This window comes from Chelmon rostratus, chromosome 7 (genome assembly GCF_017976325.1).
Source record: "Chelmon rostratus isolate fCheRos1 chromosome 7, fCheRos1.pri, whole genome shotgun sequence".
Lineage (NCBI taxonomy): Eukaryota > Metazoa > Chordata > Actinopteri > Chaetodontiformes > Chaetodontidae > Chelmon > Chelmon rostratus.
Window position 1 is genome coordinate 14904495 of NC_055664.1, and position 22272 is coordinate 14926766.

Genomic DNA, 22272 nt, shown 5'->3' on the forward strand with positions numbered 1-22272 from the left:
GGTGTAAATTAAGTGCAATTTCACGGTGTTCTCATCTCAAAATAAAGGTACATCTGGAAAAATGTTCCTTTTTAGCCCCCTGGCAAAAAAAGAAACTGTTTGATCTGATTTGTCTCAGCAAAGACATGAACATCTCTATATAATCTTTCAAGAGATTTGAATATCAAAGGGTGCTTCTGTTCGTGGCGTGTGCTGAGGGCCTTTGGACAGCTGTGATAGTGACACACTCCTGAATGTTAGATGAATCAATGAACGTGAAAGTTGGCTTGGCTCACCATTTCACACACCACTCTCAGGGTGTGCCCGCTCTATTCCAGCAGTCAATAAACAGCAGCTACCCTCTGCACAACCCCACAGTTACATCTGAAAATGGCTGACTGACTGTTTGTTCTCCTCCAGATCTGATCATGTCTCACTCAGGTGCTCAGGGCAGTATCGGCAGTCACTCTGCCATTGGGCTGCGCAATCACAAGGTGCCTCTGCTGTTTCTCTGTTGTTTTTTTACCAACTAACCCTAAAAACTACAAAAAAAAAAATTATGCACTGTAAATATCTGACATCAGAATTAAATGTATTTGGCGTGTTTTACTTCTCAGATATACCTCTATGAATATGAGAACTTCCAAGGGCGTAGGATGGACCTGTTTGGAGAGTGCCGTAACATGAGTGAGAAGGGCTTTGACAGAATCGGCTCCATCAGGGTGGAGTGTGGACCGTAAGTCACTGCGCCCGCCACCCAAATATGTGTTACAACACTGTATATCTTTTCTCTGACTGATGCAAAGTCAAATATCTGTCTGCTCATCCAGCTGGGTGGGTTATGAGCAGCAGAACATGACCGGTGAGATGTTCATACTGGAGAAGGGAGAGTATCCCCGCTGGGACACCTGGTCCAACAGCTACAGGTGTGACCGCTTCATGTCGGTCAGGCCCGTCCGAATGGTGAGTTGGGATCAGCCAGCAGGGGGGCTTTGTGCTGCATTTTCTGTTGTGTGGTGATTTTTATGACTGCTGTCTACCCTCTCATCCAGCTTCTTTTGGTACAAGGGTTGCAGTTACATGTGTATTGATTATTTATTGGTCGATTAAAGCTATTATTAGCTGACATGCCACAATTTGAGGATGTTCAGAAAAAGAAAATCCAGACAACAGCAAGTACTTAGTGTTTTACCCCAGAGGTTTCTATTCAAACCCATGCTTAGTATTACATAACAGTAACTGTATTTATGTAGCAAAGTAATCCTGGCTGGACTTTTCTTGTTTGAAATCTCTTTACTGGTAAAAATCTGGGACAGACCCAGAAGCTGCACCAACAACAGTATCTGCACGAAAAGTGGCAAACATCAACTTACTTGAATGCTGACGTTTGCACATCTCTTTTAAGTTATAAACAGATATATTTTACAACTTTTTTATCGTAAATGTCCATTGTTTTGGCAGCCTGAGCCACATTCCTTGTGTTTGGCAGTAAACCTGATTCTGATTTTGATCTTTGTGTCTCCTAGGATCCCCAAGACCACAAGATTTGCCTGTATGAATGTCCAAACTTCGAGGGTCGTAAGATGGAGGTGTGTGATGAGGATATTCCAAGCCTGTGGTCTTATGGCTTCCAGGACCGTGTTGCCAGCATTCAGGTCACTGGTGGAACGTAAGTCATTTCTAGTCATCTTTTATACAGCTGGTAGCCTGTGGTGGCCTAAAGGTCAGAGAAACTGACTAAAGATGGGAAACAACTACTTTAAAGTGTCATTTCACTGAGAAGGAAGTGTATAATAACATGTACAGATGTTAGTAAGTGAGAGAGGACACACAGCTGTTGACACAAGTAGAGCTTTTTACTTCACATGTGTTCCTCTCTTCTTCCTCACAGTTGGGTGGGCTACCAGTACCCTGGCTACCGTGGCTTCCAGTATGTGTTCGAAATGGGCCCTTACAAGCACTGGAATGACTGGGGAGCCCACCACCCCCAGATCCAGTCCATCCGCAGGGTGAGAGACATGCAGACGCACCGCAGGGGCTGCTTCGAGATGACCGCATAGAGAGGAGTCCAGCAGACTGTGGGCTAACAGGAGGGAATAGCAAAGGGTCAGGCTTGCAACACTGCTAACCATCCCTTGGAAATTCTTCAACAGCCACTTAGCCACACAAGCTAATGGCTTTTGAATATTGTTACTGCTTTTACTGGTAGGATCTGGGTGTATGTGGCGTTGTGACTGTCACAGACTTCCAGAGCAACTGGAACACCTGTAAAAGCGGTAGCAATGCTCTCTGTCTACAGACCTCATAGAAAGATAATATGATTTATCATATTTATGAAAGCGGGATTTTAGGGGATTAGCAGATTAAAGTTGATAGTTTGTGTTTATTAGTTTGTTTCTAGCTATTATACCCCTTTTATTTTATTCTTATTTATTTACCTATGTGTTTATAGCTGAAATGATGCCAATAAGCCTGTTCACCAAAGCGCTCTCCCTCTCCTGGGATCCACAGATTTTAGAGAGTAAAGGGATAAACAATCACACCACTCCTTACAAAGTACTACCATGGACAGCTCTCAGCTCTGCACATGCCCTGCAGTGAGTTTGCCAAGCAGAGGGAGGCACTATCTCCTCATCACAACACAAAAGGCTCACTTCAGTGACTGAAGGAGGGTACTGGCCAGTCTGTGATTAAACGAGAGACAGGTGGCTGTGCAGGGTTGTGTTTTGCAGATGTGAATATCTTTTGGCGGGTTCTGTTTCAGCTCACTGATGGGGCTGTCCAGAAGATTTGCATTTTACACTTTCTCAGGGATGCTGGCATCTGGAAAGCAATTTTCCAATGAAAAAAATGAAATAAAGACATTTTAAAGATGAGCGGTAGTTTCATCTCATTTCTTTGCCGCTTTTGTGTATTTTGCTTTAGGGTCATAATGGTGTTATAACTGGACATTACATATAGTGTCACTAATCATCGCATTTTATTAACAATGGATCAAAGCAATATGTGTGATGTGATGAACTCCATGCATCATTTTTGCTTCTTTCAGCGAACTGTTTTGGTTTTACAGCCGGTAGTTTTGTAGTTTGAGTTGACCGCTCTCATCCACCGTGTTTTCTGCACAAAAGCTCAAATAAACCCACCGCCCAGTACCAAACAACAGACAAACACAGCTAGAGACTCGCATGTGGCATACAGGAGCTTCAAGCAGCTGAAGAGCCAGATATTTCCTGCAGGAGTTTGGTGGAGAACAAAAATTAGTTAAACGCAGACTAAATACATTCACTACGGAGGCCATAAACATGCTCTAAATTAATACCAATGTTGTTCAGTGTCTGCTGAGAGGGTAACTCTTCATCTCCTCATTTGAGTAACATTAGAATGTGAGAATGTGATTAATATGTAAATGTTATGTTTACAAGTTGTTCTTCTGCCCCTATGTGGCAAAAAAGAAAAAAACGATAAACATTAAAAAGTATAACAAGTACAAGATGCACATGTGCAGGTGTACAAAGCTCAAGAAGATACCTTTATTTCAGCTTTATGTTTTGGAAAGCTAAAATGCACAGTGTGAGCCTGCAACCTTTATTCCTAAAGCAGAGAAACAGTCTTTCAGCAGCGACATGAACAGCTTTGTGATGAATCAGCGCCCCTGTCTCATCACACGCCGGCACCATCTTACCTAAACAGATAATTTCAAGAGGGTGTTTCTGACACCTGTGAACCTCTGCTTCACCGGCGACGGAGCTCATCTCCGAGGTGAGGGAGGAGTACTGAGTAATCAGTTACTGCTCCTGGGTAAAGCCCGGCCATGCACGCTCCGGTGTATGAGCAGATGAGGAGGCGCGCAGACTGTCAGCCGCGCACCACTGGTCGGTTTAAAGCCACAGGATTTGGATTAAATAAGATTGCGAGAGAGCCGATGAGCCTTGAGCGCGGGAGGGAGGGACCTAAGGGGCTGATTTTTATCTTTTACCGGATCGAGAAGGGGAGGAGGCACGGAGAATGAGTTATTCTTGTAGCAGCAGCGCAGAGCCTGTTTGCTGCACGGTGTATTAGCAGCGCGCAACTAAAGGCTGCGACGCAAGTAAATCGGCTCCTGCGGCGACGACGCCGAGAGCACCGGAAAGCCTCAGTCCCCGTCAGGTCGCACAGCGAACAAGCCTCTTCTGTTGGACATGAAAGTGCAGCAAGGCTGCAACTCATCAGACATGGGGATCCCGGTTACAACTGAAGAAGAATTGCGCAGAAATACCGTAATAACGCCCGAGGACGTGCTTGGGCTCCAGAAGATCACCAAGAGTAAGTAACCCGCTCCTGTAATTGGCACGGTGAGAAGAGTAGTTAAAGCCGTGCAGTTCGAGGAGATTAGTGCGACCCATCTGCTCCTGCTTCCGTCTTGTCTTTCTGTATATAATATAAGTCATCCCCTGCCTGGATTTATTCGTTTTATTGGCTGCCTGTAGGAACCACACATAGATACCATGGACAGCGACACAGGCTGAGGAGAAGCAGAGTCTCTATAGCTTTAAATAAGTCTTTTAAGCAGTGTGTGTCACAGTCAGTGAGCAATCTTGGTTTAATGTCTTACCCAAGGACAGTTACTAGTATTTATTGCTGTATGAGGCAACATGTCGAGTTTCCCTGTGTTACTAATAATACTAATGTGTGTGTCTGTGTGTGCCTGTAGGTGTTTGCATGTTTGTAGGTGTTGTGCACACCTCTGTGTGTAGGCACTGAAAGAGAGAGCAGGTGACTGTGTGTACTTCCTGGTGTGCTCCTCAAATCCTGCTGAAGAAAATCTGGCTCTTACTACAGCCTCACCTCGAGACACCTGTGGCTCTGAGATAACAGGTGGCCAGAGATGTGATCCGCTGATTATAGCTCGTCACAGACAGTAGTCAGCTTGAGCAAATACAAGGAGAGCGCTGTCAGCCTGTTGTTTAACATGTTGTTGAAGCCGTGACATGATGCGGAAACAGGACGAGGCAGGCTGTCAAAGGCTACAGAGAGAGGCCAGGTTTTCACACACTTTGAACTTTGCGGAGTTTTACATAATATCACACACTTTTGTTGCTGTGATTGAGGGTGTGACTGGGACTGAATGGGTGAAATGGCGTGAAACAAATATGGATCTGAGTACAGCTTGCAGAGGTGGTGTGGAGTCAAAACCTAGTGTGGAGCCACTACAGACACCTGAGGCCTACAGAACAGTTAGTTCACAGAGAGAAATGTAATTAGCAGCTCATTCTTGATCTTAGACACAAATTAATAAAAAAAAAAATAAAAATTTCTGAAGGGTTAGGGTCAAGGTCTTTGTCAGCAAATGTGAGCAAACTCTATGATTTATCACTGTGAAAGCTCTGAAAAAGATATAAAGTGACCTTCAGTTTAAGATTTTTTCTGTGTGATGACTTTCTTTTGTCAAAATTTAATGATATTCTGAATTCTACCCCTCACTCCTTGCCTGTAAACCAAATTTCTGAATGCATAGCATGAAGAAAACCCACATGAATGCCTCCAATAACAAGACTGAAACCTGTTTTCACTCTCAAACTGCCTGATTAGTCTTTTAATGAACTGACAGTACAAAACACAAGAAGTGAATCAATCAAAGTTATCATTATGATGCTAAAAAAGGTTAATTGCCATTCATTGTCATTAATTCCTGTTTATAGCAGTCCCAAAACCTTATCACCAACTCCCAGCTCTCACCCCCTCTCTGACCGTCACATCTGTTTTCATCTGGAAAAGCAATATGAGGACTCACTGTCAGTGCAATTATACCTAAATCATTCATGATGGTGCGGTAATCTCTTCTCTCCATTGACATCTAGTAATCTGGATTATGTCAGATGGGCTGTCATGCATTCTGCAATGACGTGATACACCTCAGGTAATTAATGACCCTGAAGCAGAAGTGTGAGTGAGTTTGTTTACATTTGGATATCAGATTAGAAGTGTGGCCATTCTTTTACTGGCTCAGAACGGCTGCAAGTAGAAGAAATTTCTGTTCATTTGAAATATAGCTGCATTATATTTGCCATCATACAAACACAATGATTTTGAATTTCCTGTATTGTTTCCTGATAAGTGACGAGAGGGAAATTTCTCCCAAATTTCTCCCCAAGGCCCAGTCATTTTAAACACCAGACCGTGCAAACGACCAGAGATAAACATAGCGTGCCGCGCAATCATTTTCCGCTGCAAGAGAAAGAAGAATGCAGTTGGGGAAGGGGGGAGCAGAAAATGCCTCATCCGACAGTGTAAATGACTTCTCCAGTTGTGTTTTTGGGAGGTAAATGGCACCATTTTGGGGCAGCCCAGCTCCAGTCTGTCACGGTGGTTCAGTGCTGATAAGCGAGGCACAGCGCCTCATTGTCACGCAGGCGGAGAGGAGAAGAAATGTAATCCAGACGGTAGAGAAGCGCTGCTGTGATATGAAAAATGGTGATTTATGATAAACAGAAATAAGGCTGTTACCAAATACGTGTAAGGTTTCTAATTTGCATGTCGTAACCTTCTATTAACAAGAATTGCATGATGGACAACAGAGGTGTGAAATACAGTTATCTTAATTTAATCAACATGTGTTTTTGAAGAAACTTACAGCATTTAATTCTTATATGATAATTATATTATTCTACTCAGTGTATTACCAGAATGTTTTTTGTTGTTGTTGTTGTTGTTGAACTTGCTATTTGCTGCTCTGTGCCCGCTTTCCTCTCATCCACCATGTCTAATCGTGTTTCCATGTAAGTGCACTGGAGTGAGAAAGAGACTGAGGATTTCCTGTTGATAAAAAGTGAAAATCCTGCATCTTGCAGAAAATGCTCTTCAGTGTAAATTCACACCATGAATTTAAGACAGTACACTCCTCAGCTGGATTATAGCAACCACTGTTAGCAGGAATTCGGACCAAAAATGCAGAGGGCTGTGTCAGTGGGAGCATGTTGTTCAGGGAAACGGTAAAACAGTGAAATACAATCCAGGAAGTCCAGTTGGAGTAACAGATTATTGCATTTAAAGGCATATCAGACAGTAAAAGACTGCACAGCCGTAATACTCTGAGGCCTGATTGTACAAGTTATCACTGCTGCAGCTGTTCTATCTTTCACTGTGACCATTGTCAGCTTAAAAGAAGAAATAAAGAGTAGTCAGCAGCTCCCCAAGACTGTGCACCTGCATATATTTAATTGGTCAACACAATACTTTGCCACATGTTGTTGCGTTGCAGCAGAAGTTGAGCCTCGCTTGGCTATGGGAGTTTGTCTTAAGGGCTTTCTGCCAGAAAGCCTTGAGGAAGTGGGGTGACACAGTTTAAAGAGCAACAAAGAACTAGCAGGGAGCAGATTGTTATAGATGAACGGGTCAAACACAGGACTTTGAACCAGGAGACCAAGTTTTGTGTCCTCTGTGAAACACAAAGAGGGAGAGAGAGGGAACTCTTAATGTCCAGAATGAACAGGGGGAATAATTACTGCAAACTAAATCTCTTTCACTGCCCTCATAGGCACCTGACTACTGTTTTAAGACGCACAAGAAAAAATGCAAACCTGTCCTTAATGTGCATGAAAAAAGCACACAACTAGAGCTAGGTAGAGAAGAAGATGGCTATCATCCAACCACGTCTAAAGGCAAAAGTGTTTAGAGTGTTGTAACTGGCCTCACAAAGCAGGTCATGGTGTTGGACTCAGGTGAACACAACAGGGGCAGTGTGCAAAGTGAAGAGAGCTTGAGAGAGAAGTTTGAATCCTGCCGCTAATGAAGTGGACGTGCGTGTTGGATTGTCTGATTCAAAAGTTATACCCAGAAGGTCAGACGCTGCTAAACAATCAGAGAGGGACTTTGTTTTAAAATCATACTGATGCCTTTAAGTGTCCAACAACATCAAACGAGCCATCATACCAATCATTTATATTTCATTTTATACCTGATCTTAAGATGATGCCTCCTTAATATGTTATTCTTTAATAATAATACTGTAAATCTCTTCATAAGAAACCTAAAATGATTCACTTTTAAAGACTGTGAGTCACAATCAGTGATATAATTTATGAAATTCTTTTGGTTTCTTGCTAGATCCCTTTTATTTCCTATAAAAGTGTGTCAATTTCAACAGTCTTCACAAGAAGATCCAGCCAATTAAGAGAAAGATGCCTTCAAAACGTAAAAACAAAAATTGGTATTTTAATGGAATGGTATGTAGAAGTCCTATCACACCAGATCCTCTGTTGGTATCTCTGACTCAAAGGATCTACATCAGTGTGTAATTTTGCCTCATCCAGATGATTTACTCAGTACAGCCTGGTTCCTTTTACACTAATGGGTGATCAATTATTTGGCCTTAATAAGTCTGGGACACAGAGCAGTGCTTTCTCTACGTCGGGCGGGATTTCTGCTCTGTGATGTCTGCCAGCACAATGGATACAGCTTTAATTAAAATTGATTGGTGCTGCCGGTTCTTAATCTCCCGTGCACAGCTGTCACAAGGTTGCTCTTTCAGAGTGAATTAACGCGGAGAGAGACAGCTTGTTGAATCCACATCAGTAATCAAACAATCTATTGCTTGTGCTTGGTCTTATGCTCAGATTCAGGATCACATTCACTAAATATTACAAATTTTAACATGCTGAAGGTGCATTATGTACGAGTGGGTCAGAATCAGTGTCTCAGAGTTTGATAGGGTCACTGATAAACATTGGTAAAACAGCGATTACAGGCTGGTGCTGATATTTTAACGAATATTCTGGATATTCAGCTACCTCTGTTCTTTCTTTTTGGTACTAACTCATATTAGCTCAGACCAACATGCAAAGACCCTCTTAGTAGCAATTAGACGCGAATAATCCTTGAGACCTTGGGAAACAGATGTCAAACACTCGGCTTGTAATCTTTGCTTGTAACCCCCTTGAAACGTCTCTCTGTAGAAATCAGACACGCAGGCCAAAATACACAGAGCAGCAGCATGAATTTCTCCACAGTCGGATGCTCCATCTGTGCTACTGCATGCCAGTTCATGGATGATATAACTCTTACATGGCACAAGCGGATTTTCAGTGGTGTGCACATGATAACTTCTGTATGTCAGAAGACAGGCTTTCCATAAGTACTGACTGTGATCCAAGATGAACATGGTTGTGATGAACCAGAGGCTCCCACACGTTTAGGCTTGTTGTCACCCCTTAAATTAGAACAAAACAATGGCTACTACTGACCCACCGTCACTGGTTCTTTGTGTCTGTGACTTATGACCAGATCAGCTAACATTCGCATGGAGGCAAGGATTAACTGATTAGAATTCTGTGGTGAAAGGTTAAAGGTCAAGGTCACTGTGACATCACAAAATGCACTTTCGTCTTAATTCATACGCCCATTATGACACAATTTCACACAAATGTATCCTAATATTCACGGTGACATCATAATTTTCTGCAAAAACACTTTTGCGGCCATTATTCAACACCGTAACTCTGGAACAGAAGGGGAGATTGTGACCATATTTCGCATTTGGCAGGATACACCGAGTCGAACGTGTGTGTGAGGCATCCACATTTTACAATTTGTCGCTTCTTTGCAGCAACATCCATACTCGAAGCATCGTAGTCCACCACAAGCTCATTAGTTTTTTCTGATATTGAGCTTCAGGTGATTGTGGCTGCACTATCCTCTGAGTCCTCTGAATGAAGACAGCATGTTTCTCATTGAGGAGCATCTTTTTTAAAAATCTAACCTCCAGATTGTGGATCAGTAGTCCACACCACTGCTCAGATGTGGTGTAGGAAAACATGCCTGGAAATGTGCATTTTCTTCTATGGTAGTTCAGCTGAGGCAGTGAATGATCCACCTTCTCCTGATAGGATGAAGTTTCTGAAAGGTCTAAATCAGATTAAACGGGATGATCCTGAACAGAACACAGCCAACCTCTTTTTCTATTTCTTGCTGTTTTGCTGTTGAGGTGGTACTCCTTACACATTGTTTCTACAACTTTATCTATACGTGTATTCATTAAATGGGGAAAATCATATACCCAGGAGACTTACAGAAGGGGACTTTTGGTCTCATAAATAAAATTTACAAACCTTATAAAATGAGTCATCAATTTAAATATAATAAAATAAGTGCTTGTTTAATTCCAGCACTGGATTTACTTTCTTTGGGCTCCCGACTGTGCACAGAGGGAGAAATTACAGCATCTGAAATGCTATAGTTGCTTCCATTGACCTGTTGTGCAAATGGGAGCTCACTTGGACAAGCAATGACGGTTTGAATCACACATTCACATTTGTTTGCATGGTGACTTTTGCATGCAAAAATTCACAAATACAACACCATCAACATAGTGCATTTTATTGTAGATGCAGCATTGATTGAATGATCTGTATTATTTGCTTCAAGCAAGCTGTTCTGTTAAACGCCTCTATACTTAGTAAAATTCATCATAAGTTCCCTGTTGTTTGAAGGTCTAATTTGAATGACGCCCTTTTATGCGCTTCTTACTCAGCACTTCCTGGGTACAAACTGTCACTGTCCTCAAGGCTTTTCTCTTTTTAGATCATGCCTATAGAGAGGAGGGGAAGAGCGGAGGGAGGAAGACAAATCATGAGTGTCCCTCCAGGTGGCTCTCACAGCCTGACCCTGAATGAGACCGTGAGTGGTCACTGTGTGTGTGTGTGTGTGTGTGCCTGGGGAGACAGAGGTTAGATCATACTCCAAACAGACACTTGCTAGTGAGCTACTGATATATTCATGCATGGTGCGCTGCACAGTATTTCCAGGTTGTAACTATATTGCCTCAATATGTATTTGAGCCCAAATCTTCAGCTGTGGAAAACTTTTTTTTCTTACAGATTAAAGTTTTTACAGTTTTCCTATTCACATAATCTTGTCCCTTGAAGAAAAATGTCTCAAAGATATTTGAGGAAAAATGCTGTTTTCTTGCAGAGAGCGACAGTAACACTAGATGAGAAGATTGACACCACACTTCTGTTAGCATGCTAAACATGAAGCGACAGCCAACAACTGGTTAGCTTAGCTTACCATAAACAATGGAAACAGCTAGTGGAGTTCAAAAAATCCACCTACAAGCATTTCTAAAGCTTACTAATTATTAAATAAACACAAAATGACATTCTAGTAAGTGAGCTTTAGAGCTAGTACTGGTCAGAAGATTCTGTTACCTTTATTAGCAGTTTTTTCATTTTTCCAGTCTTCATGCTAAGCGAAGCTAACCCACCGGTGGCAGTAGCTTCAGATTTACTGTATCGATATGACAGTGGTACCTATCTTCTCATCTGACACCTTGTGCTTTGTTTATTTAGTGATTAGAAAGCCATAAAAGTGCTGATAGGTATACTTTGTTAGCTTTAGACAGAGTCAGGTTAGCTGCGAAGCTCCCTGGGTGAGAAAGACATTGAACCATAAAACCATTCACAGAAAGATATACAATTGAAAAAAACATTTACTTACTTCACCTTTTAAACAATAGTTTGGCATTTTGGAAAATATACTTTCTTGCCAAGAGACAGATGAGAAATCTCATCTCTCGTGTCTGTACACAAAATATGAAGCCAGACAAGCTAAGCTTTATAGATGCTAGCAGGGTCCTTCAGAAAGACCCAGGCTAGCTGTTTCCTACTGTTTGCAGTCTTTATGCTAAGCTAAGATAACCGTTTCCTGGATATAGCTTCATATCGAAGGCACAGACACGAGAGTGGTACTGATCTACTCATCTAAGTAAACGTGTCTCACAAAAAGTTGATGTGTCTTTTTTATTTATGTGTTTTTTGGGCTTTACGATTTAGTGTCACTCAGTGAGCTCAGATCAAAATATGCCCTAAAACCCTCTCACAGAAAAAAAAAAAAAAAGTTTATGTTTCTTTCCACTTGATGATGCAGGCCGGAAAAAAGATAAGAGGAAAAGAAGCTCATCTGCATTCAGCTGCTCAGGATTCAACCTCTGCATGAACCTCAGCATTTGCCAGTTTGCCTACAGGTGCTTTTATCCCAGAGACATGAAGCAGCCTGCCGTACGCAGGTGCACTGTATATCATGATGTGAACATCATGGCGTAATGCTAATGTCACTAGCTGCCTTCAGCTATGGATTTTTTTAACAGAAAGAGAAGCAAGCACGTCCGCATTGTTCCTTCTCATATTCTGGGATTAATTGAACGCAACACTGATCGGAGACCACAGGGTCAAATGGAAAGAATGAGGCAGCATGTGTAGTCAATCCCTGTGGCTGAAAGTCTGTAACTCCGGGCTAATCTTGGGGATTAAGGAGCTATAAGTGGCAGCTCGCTTGCTCTTTATGAATGCCACTTTGGTGTCAGACAGGCTCTGTGTATCTGAACACAGGAACACAGCATGATTCAAGACTTGGTGCTAATTTTACTCAGGAGCTGCTGCCAAACAGATCTTTTCAGGACTGTGTTCGCTTTGTGTTCCAGTACAGTGAAAATTATTATGTTTAACAAGAATCTGCTTCTGGGCTTTGAGGTTTGTGATTAATGTGTGTTAGCACAGATGAGATCAATTGTTGGAAACCACACAGCATAATCCTTTGTAAGGTTAAAATAAATGGGATACATGGAAATCACAAAAAGATGTGAAAAGTAAATGCTTTGAAAAGATTTTCCTCCTCAAAATAAGTGCAGAGAGACCAGCGTGTAATTGTGCTGGGAGTTAATGACATGTTTCCCTGCAGGGACAATAAAGTCTATTGTAATCTATCATGTCATGTTGTAATTGAAGTCACTGTTGACACACACCCTCTTAATATTCTGCATCAAATCTGCAGCGCCTGATTCCTCCTGTGCTTCAGGGTTGTGAAATCAGGCAAAAAGGGGGCCCTCAGCCTATAGGAGGAGGCCTCAGGTATATGAGGAACATTTCATTTGCATACCACTGATGCCTAACCTGAGATACTCGCCTTTGATTCACTGCTGCACCTTGTTGTTGCGGAGCAGCCAGGTGGATGAGGGGAAGGAAAAAGACAGGCTAATCGAGCTGGCACACTATCAGAAGGAGCGTTGCTAGGTGACAGTGTTGAAGGAAGTGAAGTGGAGCACTTTGTGTGTGTGTGTGTGTGTGTGTGTGTGTGTGTGTGTGTGTGTGTGTGTAAAGACAGAAGACAAAAAGACAGGAGAACTGAGGTATGAACATGGTGTTTTTGACATATTGAACTGCAACACTTGTGCAGTAGGGAGAGTAACTAACTTAGAAGTTTTATAGTTTAATAGTAATACCAGTAATAATGATAGTAATTGTAATTGAACAACAATGTCTTTGTCTTATAAATGCACAGTTCCAGCAGCTGGCTAGCTTAGCTTAACATAAAGACACGAAATAGCTAGCATGGGTCCGTCCAAAGGTAAATAAATCTGCCCACCAGTACCTCTAATGCTCATTATTTCACACATTATGTGTATTATGGACAGACATGAGAGTGGTATTAATCTTCTCATTTAACTCTTAATGAAAAGATGAATTAATCTTCCAAATGTCAAAATACTCCTTTAACAATTCTTCATATTTGCAGACATGTTTCTTTATGTTTTGATCAAGCCTCTGGAGAGGTTTCTCCATTACCTCACCCACCCATTCCTTGCATGCAATTACAGTATGTATTTGTTTTCCTGTAAAAATTATTTATGACCAGTGGGAAACATGCAGGGAGCTACGCTAATGCACACAGTGCACAGTTGGATATTCAGGATAAACTACAGACGTCACAGCTTTTTCACGCACTCCCAGAAAAGATTCCAGTGTAAGGTCTGTTATTCTGAATACTTGAAACATTTTTCCTGGAAAGATTTGCATATTATTTTGTTTTTACAAAATGCACTCTGGTTCTACGTAATTAGATACTATCGTGTGGTTTTTGTCATTTGGGTTGATCCTTTATACCCATTTTTTCTGTATAATTATATTAATTACCAGAAGGTAACAAGTACAATATTATTTGGATACCAAGTCCTGAAAACCACAGTGTGGTGTGAATTACATAATTTAATTACTCTAACAGACGATGTGGAAATGAACTATGAACACTTGAGATGGTGGATTTGTCCCAGCTGTGTGTTTTTAGTTTGAAATCTATGTACACTTCGACAAATGAGAATGTTTTGCCCAAAAATACGAAATTCATTGTGTAAATATTCCCAAATGCAAGCCTACATAACAGTCAGTACTGTGAAACAAGGCCCTGGTTCATCATAAAAAAAGACTGTGACAAACTGCAGCCTGTAAAAGAGGCGACATTCATCAGATGCAGTCTTCGAGACTGTGCACTATCCTCCTCCTCTGTGTCCTCTGTTTCTTTTCTCCATGTTTCTCCTTCCCTGTCTAACACAAAGTGAAAATGACTCTCATCATTCAGTGCTTGTATTGTGTCCCCCCCCCCCCCCCCCCCCAGCTCACACCTCATTCTGTTGTCACTAAGCATCTGACAAGGGCAGGTTTTTATTACTACTGCTGCAAATCTCCAAAAGACAGCACAGTCAGCCGCCATCAGTCAAGCTGCCCCGTGTGCAGAGGCTATGAAATCTATTCTGTGATGTCGTCTAGAGCTGGTTACGAGCTCTAGACGACAAGACTGTGACATGGTTATGTGTGAATGCTTGCACTGGACTGGGTGGAAGTGACTTCACTGGCTGTGCTATCAGATGAAATGCTCCATCTGCCTTTTTCAGCAGGTTTGGCAAGTAGGCATCGCTGATTCACAAAATGCATCTATCGGTCATCTGCCCACAGAAAGAGCTGCTCAGTGACAACTACACAAGACGCGTTCGGCATACTCTGCCAACAGATTTTCAATCAAGTGCCATTTTTGTCAGCAATTATAAATTCAGCGGATGACACATAATTTACCCTTTAGAAATGCTCCTCTTGGCAGATGTCCTGACTGGATTTTGAGGATAAGGAAAGATTATCTCACATTCACACTCTCACATTTTTTTCATCAGTTCACCTCTATTGATATAACATGACTAAAGGTTGGGGATTAACACCAGTGCCCTCAGAAGGTATTTAAACAAGTAAATTAATTAGCAATGTGGTTATGATGCATCTTTCAAGCTGAAACAGACAATAATATTTAGAAAATTTAAATTTTACTTCACTTTAATGACCACAGGACAAGTTGGAGTTACTTGTTTTCAGTACAGCATGATGACAAGGCTCGGTTCACAGTGTCAGCAAACACATCGACAAATATCAGTAGAACATATTACATAATTCTCCACTGAAAATCATGTTGGGGCTGTGATTACAATATCTGCTCTGCTTTAACCTTTCCTCCATGACTTGTTTGGATCATATTTTATGTCAGTTGGCCTATAGTGAGCATTACATAACTTATCTACTGTCATATTAAATAGGAGCATTAAAAAGAAATGAGGAGTGTAAGTCATGTTATAGGTTGTATTTTTAATACTAGTAGCCCAAATGGACGCAGTGTTCAACTCTGTGAACTGAAGATAATTTTGCACAGTATTATATAACAGTATTTAGTCCAGTTTCATGTTTGTTTAAAGCTTGTCTTCTAGTCAAGATGGTCTGAATTCATTTCAAACTAACACTCTACGATGATAACCTCCAGGCCACATAGTGCTCTATAAACAGTGTATGAAAGTGTTTGGTTGCTGTTGCTTTAGAAGTCCCAGACTAACAGTAGGCTTATAGTAATATTCTCAGCAGATAAGCTCCCCACATCAAATGAACTGGCACTAGAGGGCACTGCATCAAACAGCAGCTCCCTAACCCTCTTACTGTAGCTTGGAAGGCAATATAAAAAGACTTTTGGAGCCAGAGCAGCTTTGAATGGAAACGTCTTGACCAGTCTTGTGATGTTCACCATGGAAACACTCCACTCGCATCTATATTAACATAATCACCAGAGATGAGCCTGGTACATTCTGCAGATGCAACAGCTACAAGTGTACATACTCGCACATAAAAATACATAAAAACGTGCAAAGGTGTACATGCATCTTCTGCACACATGCATGCATATATACACTGCTACATGAAAGCATGCATCCCATCAGCATTTGCACAACAAACCATCTTTCTACAGTGATTGCTGATTTGTCCATTAGTTCTTGACAGGTTTCTACACATGTAATCGGCCAAGACATTGGTTGTTAATTGTTTATAACTGGAACTATTGAATTAATCTAGATATTTTTTGGGGGGGCTACATGTCATTTAATGTGGCTAACTTTAGCATCAGTGTTAATGCAGTTTTTTCACACTGGTGACCATCAAATGATGTGAAAATTATGATGTCATTATGAAGACAAGAACATGACATGACATTCCTTACTTAGATGTTAAATGTTAAATACTCATTAAAGAGTTTTGTGTCGGTGCGGTTTATGCCTGCAACTAATATGAACCACGTGAATAACTTTAATGATGATGTGATTAAGAGCAGTAAGAGCAATTTGACATTTAGACACTGCGATAAGGGCTAAAGCTGTAATACAGCACACTTTCCATGTTCTGTTAATTAAAAATGTTGATAAGGTTTGCCAACTCATGCTTGTGGACAATGGCATGTCGGAAATGTGCAAATTTCAGCTGTAATGAATTAGTTTCAAAAATATGCAGTATACTGTATTTAATAGCAAGCTCTAAATAGTCCTGTTTCACAAGAGGGCCATTTTTAGACAAGGTGTCAGGTATAGTGTACTGTATATTATGAAAAGGTCTATAAATATCTTCAAGCAGGTGGCTGAAGCCTGCGTGGGCCACCTGTCCTCTAACCCTCGGAAACAGTAGAGGATGCAGCAGTGTTAGTTTGTGTATGCACTGACACATGCACAAGTACATACATGCTTTCATTATTATTTTGACCTCTATTGTTACCTTGTCTTTTCAAATGCGTTGCATGAGATGACCAGTAAGAAAGACCCTTCAACCCTTATGCAACAATATGCCAATAATAACTGCCCTTAACTTAACCCTAATGAGATAGTAGGTGTGTGTGTGTGTGTGTGTGTGTGTGTGTGTGTGTGTGTGTGTGTGTGTGTGTGTGTGTGTGTGTGTGTGTGTGCGTGTGTGTGTGTGTGTTGTCCAACCAGTTGGTCCATGTGATGGTAAAACACAATAAGCCTCTTAGGTCTAATCCTGCCCCAATGGGAGGGGAGTGTCTCTCTCTCTCACACACACACACACGCATGCACGCACGCACACACACACACACACACACACACACACACACACAGGCCAGCAAGCCAAATCTGTCACCCTGGTCAGGGTACTTGGGTCTCTCTCTTCCAGTGGATTTGTGTTCACTCAACTTGACAATCCTGCTGTTCAGTGCAAACAAAAACCTGTTGGAAGAAAGTAATAATGACTGTGAATGGTGTGTGTGTTATGTGTTGTTATGTGTTTGGCTGTTAAAATGCATCAAATCATCTAGCATATATATAAGGCTCTTAAATTAAATGACTAAACTGATTGGCTTTTGATAATGGTATGATAACATACCAGAGACAGAGACATTAAACAAGTGGGAAAGAACATAAAATTACCATGAAAACCACCTAGATGTAAAACATAAATACATAAAACCTGTCCCACAGAGATCAACACCATAAAACAAATGTGCAGCACATTGTACTATATATGAGCTGTAAACACATAAAAGCTTCATTCTGAATATATTTGCCTGCTTTGTTCCTTTTTTATGTAAAAATACAGCACTTTAAACATATTTTAGAGGATATAGTAAGAAAGTGACAGAACAATCCTGGTTCAGATGATGTATATTGTCTTTTGCTGCAGACAGGAAGCAGATAAAGCAGCAAATGAATGTTGTTTTATGCCATGCTCTGTATATCACGCTTGCTGTTCTTTTGACACTATCTGGCTTAATCCCAAGGACAACAGAGAGAGAAACTTTACATTCCACTGAATCAAAGATAGGGTGCATGCGCACGATGAGATAATGTAAACAGTGGTATTTCTGTTCGTCCTAGAAGATACAGCAAATCCCTCCTGTGTTGCTCTTCCTGAGGTTTTCTTCACTCGTTTTCTGTTTGTTCTCTTTCTTTGTTCGTTGAACAGATTGTAAAGCAAATTTGTGACTTGAAGTAATCCACACACAGCAGAAGGATTTAGACTGATTCTTTGTTCATTTTACTTGTAAGTGGTTGTATGAATACGTTGGCTTCGCAACAAAAAAACATTGTAGTTTTTTTCAGGTTACCGTCCCCTTAAATGAGTCTGACAGTCCACAAAGTGTGACCTGAACTACTCTCTGAGCTTTATTAAGTGCAACCAAGGTGCACAGAGAGTGTGCACTTATTGTTGGCATCATACCTTGGCACAGAGAAAGGTCTGACGTGTAAAAAAAGGATGTTTCCTTGGCTTTACTGTAAGATTCCAGTGGTGAGAAAGCAAGGAGCAGGCTTCAATGAATGCAAATAAGATGAGTCCAGACATGTCCATAACAACAGATATTACTGTATCTTGGCAGAGAATTACGGAGGTGAGAGTGTTTGTTTAATTGGCAGCTTAGAGCCTGACATGACAAATTTGCCTCATTCGCAATGATATGTTGAAACGAGAGGGAAGAGACTGTTTGCAGTTTAACTAACAGGTATTTTCTCACTTTCTCAGATTATCTTTGTTCTCCGGAAGAAAATGTCCACATGATCGACTTCACCAGGTTCAAGATCCGTGACATGGAAACAGGGACAGTCCTGTTTGAGATCACCAAACCTCCAACACCAGGTCAGGAGCCAGCTAACAGCTTATGAGACAGATTCACAGCATTCAAATATCATATTAAATGTAAATGTTACTGTGTGATATTTTTCTTGTCTCAATGACCCTGCAAAGGATAAGTGAGTTAAGACAATTTGGTATGAGGAAATTATTGAACTCAAAAAAGCAATTTTTTCATCCATTTTCTTCAAAACGTCTCTTCTTTAGCTGGAGGCAAAAAGCACGACCCCAACACCGGCCGTTTCGTCCGGTACCAGTTCACCCCAGCCTTCCTGCAGCTGCGGCAGGTTGGAGCCACGTAAGTTAACCTTCAGCGTGTGTCTGTTCCATCCACATGACAAACGAAGGCTGTATGAGAGAGAGAAAGAGAGAGAGACGTGTCCTTTGCAATGATGCAGCAACGTCCAGTCGACCCTGCCACACTGACAGAAGACACATGCCGGATGTAGGAGGTGTGTGGGCATCAGTGTGGGACGACAGGCTGACAGTGATAAGTGTGAACACACGGGGCCGCCCAGCCCGCCTGCTTACTCAGACACCAAATAGCTGTCAATGCTCCTGAGTGGTGTTCATCATCCGACTCCTACTCTGATTTCTATCCAACCCAACAAGTGACTCATTTGGATGAATGAGCTCCATGTATATTAAATATAAAGTGTTTTGTGAATCATTTAATGGTCAAGGTTTAATTAGCAAAACGCCTGAGCGAAAATATGCACCAATTGTTCTGGAGGGCCAATTTAAAGGATAATTCAGTTAACTTTTAAACATTCGTTGTGACCAAACCATGGAGTGTATAGAACATGTATGTAGTCTCCATAACGTCACCCATAGGTTTGTGAAGAGCCATGGCCATCTTGGCAGTGCCTGACCTCACCAAACTCCTGGCTAATCCAAAAATTGGCAGCTAAAATGAAGCCTGGCTGCTGAAACCTAGTGGGTATCTGTCACTCAAGGAGGCCCATACTATGCATAACTCTAAGCCTTTATATAATTAAAAGAAGAGATATAAAAACCTCTGTGCAGCTGTCATGATCAAGGAAATTATCTATAGAGACCAAAACTGTTTTTGTAGGCTGTAAACATATTTACTTCTGCTGTAAAGTTGGGCATGTTAATGTTGGGGTCTAGGGGGAATGATTCGCTTTTGGAGCCAGCCTCAAGGCCATTGGACCAACTGCAGTTTTGCATTCTGTTTAAATACAGCATCCAGACTTGGAATTGGGGTTACATCGTAACCGACATGGTGGCCAAAACCACGAAAATAAGGAACCAAAAGTTAGTGCCTTCATTTACTTCCAGGCTGGCAAATTAATTTTCTCCTTGTGCCCCTGCAGAGTGGAGTTCACCGTGGGAGACACACCCATCAACAACTTCCGCATGATTGAGAGACACTACTTCCGCGATCAGCTGCTCAAAAGCTTTGATTTCGAGTTCGGCTTCTGCATGCCCAGCAGCAAGAACACATGCGAGCACATCTACGAGTTCCCGGCACTCTCTGAGGAAATCAGTGAGTGTCACAATACTCCAACACAACGGATCCACAAGAGACAAACACACCCACACACAGACGTTTTATCAGACCTAACAGGATTTAATGATGCAGAATCCTGAGTGCTGTGTGTCTCTTTTCTCTCTCAGTGCGTGAGATGATCCTGCACCCTTATGAGACGCAGTCTGACAGCTTCTACTTTGTGGACAACAAGCTGGTGATGCACAACAAGGCAGACTATTCCTACAGTGGGGGGCCATAGGAAGACCACCCTCCACCCTTCTCTCCTCCCTGTTCTAGACATTTGCCCGTGATCCATGTACCACTTCAGGACCAGAAACAGATGAACTGATGGACAATTTGCTGGCATTAAACACTCTTTTCTCACTCCTGTTAACTACATGAATTTCCATTCAGGTATTCAGCTGCCAGACCAATAGATTTATCTCTTTGCAGGAACATCTAATTCTGTCGGTTTTATCATCAGTTTGCATCAGTGTGTGTGTGAGCGAGTGTGTGGGCAGCGAACACATGCAGTGTCTGTACATACTGTTGATTTCAGTCTGTATATGTGGGTTGATCATCAGGAAAACATTGATTAATTTACATTTTGTGTGTTTTTGATAGCTATTAATATAAAGAGGCAAAAGGAAACAGTGAGTGTTGTTTGTCTTGACTTAACCAGGCAAGACAGAGACACCATGAGACAAAGAGAGAAATGAAGTTACCCTAAAACACTTCAGTAATGATTAATCCATTCAGATGTACATTTCTATAGTTTGTATAGGAATCTCATTAAATTTTACTCCTGAAGTTTCTTAAATTTCTAGTAGCACACATCTGAATGACTCCTCCTACGATCTTGGTCTTCTTCATTTGAATGACAAACAGAAACGTGTACTTTGTCTATGTGAATGTGTCATTTGTTGTATGTTTTCATGTTCATAGTACTACTACTTCAGGAGTATTTTTTTAAATGAATAGCCATTTTGAAGTGTCAGAAATCCTACATTAGCCAAAAGTCAGATACCAATTTTGATATCCGGTACATTCTGTGTAGTACTGAACACTGTGTATACTTTAATTATGATAAATGTTTTAAGTATAAAATAAAAAGGTATGTAAAGTTTTGACAGCGGAAATTACATCACTGCAATAAATATGTTTTTTTTTTTTTTCGAAATCTCGATTTTCATTTTGTTTTATTTTTTCCAAAAGATGAAACAATACACTGAACAAAGAAAGTCAGCAGGACAGTATGTTGAGCAGACAAAAGATTATCAAAAGAGTTAAGCATAAAAAAGAATCAGAAATCAGCACAAACAGAATCGACAAATAAAAGGAATGAAAAACAAATAGATACAATCTATACTGCTGGCACTGTGTTTTTCGTTAATTTCTTTTATCAGCCTTGTTTCCTTTACTTTCATTGGTGCGATGGAGAAGATTTAGCCCTAAGAGACAGTGTCACTTGACTCAATAGTTAAAATGTATGCAGTATCTTCATAAATACAGTATTATTGATTTCCATACACACGTTTGGAACTTTAGAACCATCATATTCAAACAATCCCTTTAAAAGCAATGATCAAATCTCTTCCAAACATGTGTTAAGAAATAACATATACTTTGTTAGGATTAATAATTTGTCTCTGATAAAGTGAAGTAATAATTAGCAAAACAGCTGCAGAGAAAATGTTTCAGATTTATTTCAAAATATCACCCTTTAATCAGTTTATGACAACACTGTTACAAAGACAGCAGTTGTTGGTGGTTTGCAGGTGGACTGTTATGCAATTTCCCTCATGTTTGTCAGGCTGCTTAATGTGGAAAGTACTAAAATACCACCAGAAAGTTAAAGATGTGACTGTCATGTGGAACAGGCTGCAGGTCACAAAGCATCTTTGCTGCCATCTTCTGTGACAACAGTCTTACTGCACTGCTGCCTATCACCCTTCCAATGAGTGTAAAATATACAAAACACAACAGTTACCGCCGCACCGGTTTGTTTTTTAATACAAATAATGCTCTATTATATTGAACTTAAATGAGAGATTTTTT

The 22272-nt window shown here is 41.0% G+C and overlaps 2 protein-coding genes across 2 annotated transcripts; both read left to right on the forward strand.

The window, feature by feature from the left end:
* The first annotated feature begins 404 nt into the window (after positions 1-404).
* On the forward strand, positions 405-2039 carry crybb1l3 (crystallin, beta B1, like 3). The gene is made up of 5 exons (XM_041940634.1): positions 405-473; positions 597-715; positions 810-942; positions 1506-1648; positions 1871-2039. Exons 1-5 carry the CDS (start codon positions 408-410, stop codon positions 2037-2039), a joined length of 630 nt encoding a protein of 209 aa, XP_041796568.1. The 5' UTR covers positions 405-407.
* A 2071-nt stretch (positions 2040-4110) lies between these two features.
* On the forward strand, positions 4111-21305 carry unc119a (unc-119 homolog a (C. elegans)). The gene is made up of 5 exons (XM_041941113.1): positions 4111-4281; positions 18612-18725; positions 18927-19017; positions 20057-20229; positions 20361-21305. The coding sequence occupies exons 1-5, from the start codon at positions 4158-4160 to the stop codon at positions 20471-20473; spliced, it is 615 nt and encodes a 204-aa protein (XP_041797047.1). The 5' UTR covers positions 4111-4157; the 3' UTR covers positions 20474-21305.
* Positions 21306-22272: the final 967 nt, after the last annotated feature.